The 4,404-nt window shown below is 59.2% G+C and overlaps 1 protein-coding gene across 2 annotated transcripts; it reads left to right on the top strand.

The window, feature by feature from the left end:
• Positions 1-794: 794 nt before the first annotated feature.
• On the top strand, positions 795-4,100 carry Mmp23b (matrix metallopeptidase 23B). 2 transcript variants are annotated; one of them, XM_050130104.1, is made up of 8 exons: positions 795-1,638; positions 2,220-2,359; positions 2,439-2,578; positions 2,652-2,819; positions 3,180-3,344; positions 3,430-3,540; positions 3,639-3,768; positions 3,887-4,100. In XM_050130104.1, exons 1-8 carry the CDS (start codon positions 1,486-1,488, stop codon positions 4,059-4,061), a joined length of 1,182 nt encoding a protein of 393 aa, XP_049986061.1. In that variant the 5' UTR covers positions 795-1,485; the 3' UTR covers positions 4,062-4,100. The 2 variants fall into 2 exon arrangements, with proteins under 2 accessions (XP_049986061.1, XP_049986062.1); XM_050130105.1 differs by having other exon boundaries at positions 805-1,638; positions 3,642-3,768.
• The last annotated feature ends 304 nt before the right edge of the window (positions 4,101-4,404 follow it).

Consider the following 4,404-nt stretch of genomic DNA (forward strand, 5'->3'; position numbering starts at 1 on the left):
AAGCCCCAGGCTGCCTGTAGGTCAGGAACACTCACTGGTTGTCGTACAGGCCACTTAGAGTGATTTGGCTGTGGTTTGACACAGGAGGGTCCCGGAACCCACACGGTGCTCCAAAAGGCTTAGGGTGGCCCCATTTTCGCCCCCATGGGGGCCCACCATACTTGCCTCTGCCCCTGTGCCCGTCCCTTCCTCCGCCCGCCCCACCCCCCAGGCGGAACTTAGACTACTTGGATTTTGGCCAAAGCAGTCTCCCCTTTCAGAGGGTCCTGGCTCAGGAGTGAGAGGGTAGGAGGCCGCCAGGCTCTTGGCAGTTGATCAGGGGCAGAGGGAAGACGCAAGAAATGGTCCACTTGTTGGAACAAATACTTAGTAATGAAAGGAGGGCAGATGGCTAACGCTTTTCAAGAACTTCCAGCACAGCTATTCCGGGCAGCTTGGCGCTGACTCTGCTGGCCAGTACATTTGTTGCTGTCACCCAGGGCCCAAAGCCGGCATGGGAGACTGGGAGGGACAAGGCGTCTGGCTGGGAGCCCCTCCTTCCTCAGCCGGGCTCTTACCCCCTGCTCTCCGTGTCTCACCCACCCAGTCTGCTCCGCCCTGGGGATCTTAGCTGGGCCTGGCATCACTTGAGTTACCATGCCACGCTCATTGGGCACACACCCAGTACAGCCACCGGCTGCCAGGTCTACCCTTCAGGGCTCGGACCATCGCTCCTAACCTTCTACCCCCCCCCCCCCCCCAAGCCAGAACTCTATCGGGCCACCACACTCAGTGCCTGATTTTGTTTCGGTCACCCCCTCCCCTCTAAGCCTGAGCAGGAATTCCGGGTCCTGGCACTCTCCCCAGACCTCCCGCTCTGGTCCAACGAGAGCACCTTCTGCTCCAAGTAGATCCTTTCCCAGATGTCCTAAGGACCCCCACAGACCTCCTACGCCCTGTCTTTCCTGAGGCCCCTTCTCTACTGCAGTCTCTCCCGTCTGCCCCGCTCAACCGTATTCTCACTGCCACGTCCCCTGCCTCTGCACTCCCCTCTGTGTCCTGGTTCCACTCAGTCACTGCGGGGACCAAAACCGAGATTTCCCTCGCGGACTCATTGTGAGGGGGTAAAGCCAAAAAGTCATTCAGCCCCAACCAGGTGGGCATGGGGAGCAATAGATGCCCCTTCCCCAAATCTGAGCCCTGGCGCCTTACTTGTTCCTAGCCGTTTCTCCCGTTCTGATAGAAGACATCCCCCATTATTCGGGCGGGCGTTCAGGCCACTGTCACCGACCCTAAGACCTGGTTCCTGGAACCCCCTAAGGGACGAGGATCGTTCCGGATGGGCCAGCTGTTTCACTTCACAGGCCAGCGCCGGGTCCTCGCCCCACGAGGGCTGTAACTCGAGCCGCTCGTCGCCAACCCCCCTCCCACTCCGCCCCAACTCTGCGGCCCAAGTCCCTGCGTCGCGCTGCCCCTTGTGGCCCTGATCCCGACAGCAAGTCTGCCATGGGCTGCCCAGCCTGCGTCCATCTGGAGGTATCGGGTGCTGTACAACAGGGCCGCTGGTTCGGGGCTGTCCTGAGCGGGTTGTGCTTTCTCTCCGCGCTGGTGTTGCTGGAGTGGCCACGGGTGCCGGCAGAAACCGCCTGGAGTGCAGCGGTGAGCTGGTTCGCATCTGAGGGTCTGTCAATCAGTGGGCCCATCTGTAAGGGGGCGTGTGGGCCTGGGTGTGAGTCCTTAGTTCCAGGCACCCTCAATCAGTGTGTCCAGGGGTCGCTGGTGGGAGGCAGCGTCCGTCTCCAGCTCTGCTCACTCTCACCGGATTTTTATTTATTTATTTATTTGAGACAGGGTTTCTCTGTGTAGATTTACTTGTGGAACTCGCTCTTTAGGCCAGGCTGGCCTCTGTAGACCACCTCCACCTCCAGAGATTAAAGGCACCAAGCCTGCCTCGTGTAGCTCTGAACAACCCCCCCCCCTTTTTTTTCTTTTTCTTTTGGAGACAGGGTTTCTCTGTGTAGCCTTGGCTGTCCTGGATCTCCGTAGACTAGGCTAGCCTTGAACTCTCCACTCTCAAGGGTGGGGAGTAAAAGCAACTCATCAAGTGTGGGAAAGCAAAAAAACCCCGAGGGTTCATTCGCAATTTTCCCCACTCCATTGCCTAACAAGCCATCTCTCAGCAACTATTTTGGGAACCACAGACTCTCCTGCCTCCTCAAACCCACTTTTTTCCCGTGAAGAGAAATGTAGACGCACCAGACCCTTCAGGGGTCTCCACTGTCCAGGTCCCCAGCTTGTTGACCATACCGGTACCCCGAAGACGCCGGTACACGCTAACACCGGCCAGGCTGCGCTGGAACCACTTCAACCTCACCTACAGGTGCCACCCGGGAAGGAGGGCGGGTGGTCAGGCCACACCGCAGACACTGCCTCCGACACTCTCAATACCCCACCCCCAGGATTCTCTCCTTTCCCCGGAACCTTTTAAACCCGGAGGAGACCAGGAAGGGCCTGGCTGCCGCCTTTCGCATGTGGAGTGAAGTTTCCCCGTTCCGCTTCCGTGAAGTGGCCCCCGAGCATCCCAGCGACCTCCAGATAGGTGGGTGGGTGACTGAAGCGCTCCCGCCCCGCCCCCGGTCCGCACAGGTGTGACCGCAGCCTTGTCTTCCTAGGTTTCTACCCGGTCAACCACACCGACTGCTTGGTCTCTGCCCTGCACCACTGCTTTGATGGCCCCACAGGTGAACTGGCCCACGCTTTCTTCCCACCCCACGGGGGCATCCACTTTGATGACAGCGAGTACTGGGTCTTGGGCCCCACGCGCTACAGCTGGAAGAAAGGTGATCCAACTCCTTGGTCTGAACTCTTCCTGGGGCCCCAATCTCTCCACCATGTAGGCTACAGAGGGTTTTGGGGTAGGAAGGATTTCCTGGGGCTGAATATTTGAGAGGAATTCTGGTTCTCACAGGCCCGTCTCCCCCCCCCCCCCCTCGTCTCCTCCCCCAAGCCGCTGGAGAGGGAGCTGGAGCTGCATTCCTGAGGGCCAAGCTCACAGCCTAGGCCGGGAACAAACTTATCTTCCTTGGCTGTGGGCTAAGGGTGACTTGCAGCTGGGCCTCCCCATCAGCGCTGGGTCTCAAAGAGCGAGACTGGGAGCGAAAGGGCTGAGGGCTCCCAAGCACTAACCATGGGGCCCACAGGCGTATGGCTCACAGACCTGGTGCATGTGGCGGCGCACGAGATTGGCCATGCGCTCGGACTGATGCACTCACAGCAAGAGCAGGCGCTCATGCACATCAACGCCACCTTGAGGGGCTGGAAGGCACTGTCCCAGGATGAGCTGTGGGGATTACACCGACTCTACGGTGGGTGCCTTGGGGCAGGTGGGTGTCAGACGGATGGAAGGGCTCTAGGCAAGCTCTGAGCCATGCTGCCTTGCTCTCCTGTTAGGCTGCCTGGACCGGCTCTTTGGGTGTACATCCTGGGCACGAAAGGGATTCTGCAATACCCATCAGAGGCTCATGAAGAGGCTCTGCCCCAGAAGCTGTGACTTCTGCTATGGTGATGGAGGCTCAGATGAGGTTGGGTGGGAGTTCTCGTGAGCCTGTTTGGGGTTGGATGGGGTTAAGCACTGACGTGGCATTTCACCATTCTCCAAGCAGAATTCCCATTCCCCACTGTCGCCGCCACCACACCACCCACCAGAATGAAAACGAGATTGGTCAAAGAGGGCAGGAACATGACCTTCCACTGCGGGCAGAAGATCCTACGCAAGAAGGGCAAAGTATAGTGAGTGAACAGCACTGGGCAGGCATGGCCAGAGGGGCTTGGGGCTGCCTGGGGTGCCCCGGTGGGTATATCCTGGGGCCCTTGGCCTGGGTAGGGATGCAGGAACCTCCCTCTGCAGCTGGTACAAGGACCAGGAGCCCCTGGAGTTCTCCTACCCCGGCTACCTGGCCCTGGGCGAGGCACAGCTGAGCATCATTGCCAACGCAGTCAACGAAGGCACCTACACGTGTGTGGTGCGCCGGCACCAGCGTGTGCTCACCACCTACTCCTGGCGCGTGCGACTGAGGAGCTGAGCCTGCTAACAGCCAGCAGATAAAGCACTTTCTCTCTGATGTCTCTGTGCTGTTTCATGGGAAGAGGGAAGGTCAGTCTCTGCCATCTGGATGTGGGGGTGCTGGGGTCAGTACTCACTTATTTCTGCTTTGCCAACCTGGCCCCTGGAGCAGTGGGGTAAAATGAAACCCAGGGGTCGGCAGCATCCCCTAGGGTGTGTGAGAGGGATGTGGGCTCTAGGTGAGGCTTCAGTGTGGAGAGGCTGAGACCAGCGTGGACAGAGGTAGGGGCCCCAAGCAGTCACAAGCACTTAGGGCCCAGCTGGGAGCCAGCATGATGGGGAAAAAGAAGACATACAAAAGC

Source organism: Alexandromys fortis, unplaced genomic scaffold (genome assembly GCF_014885135.2).
Source record: "Alexandromys fortis isolate MF-2015 unplaced genomic scaffold, M_Fortis_MF-2015_v1.1 scaffold_330, whole genome shotgun sequence".
In the NCBI taxonomy this organism is placed as follows: domain Eukaryota; kingdom Metazoa; phylum Chordata; class Mammalia; order Rodentia; family Cricetidae; genus Alexandromys; species Alexandromys fortis.

Bases quoted from the DNA above. Each gene is read 5' to 3' on its own strand.
- Mmp23b (XM_050130104.1), top strand. From the start codon at position 1,486: ATGGGCTGCCCAGCCTGCGTCCATCTGGAGGTATCGGGTGCTGTACAA. The intron at 2,820-3,179 runs GTGATCCAACTC...TGGGGCCCACAG, and splicing joins GCGCTACAGCTGGAAGAAAG to GCGTATGGCTCACAGACCTG. The intron at 3,541-3,638 runs GTGATGGAGGCT...CCATTCTCCAAG, and splicing joins AAGCTGTGACTTCTGCTATG to CAGAATTCCCATTCCCCACT.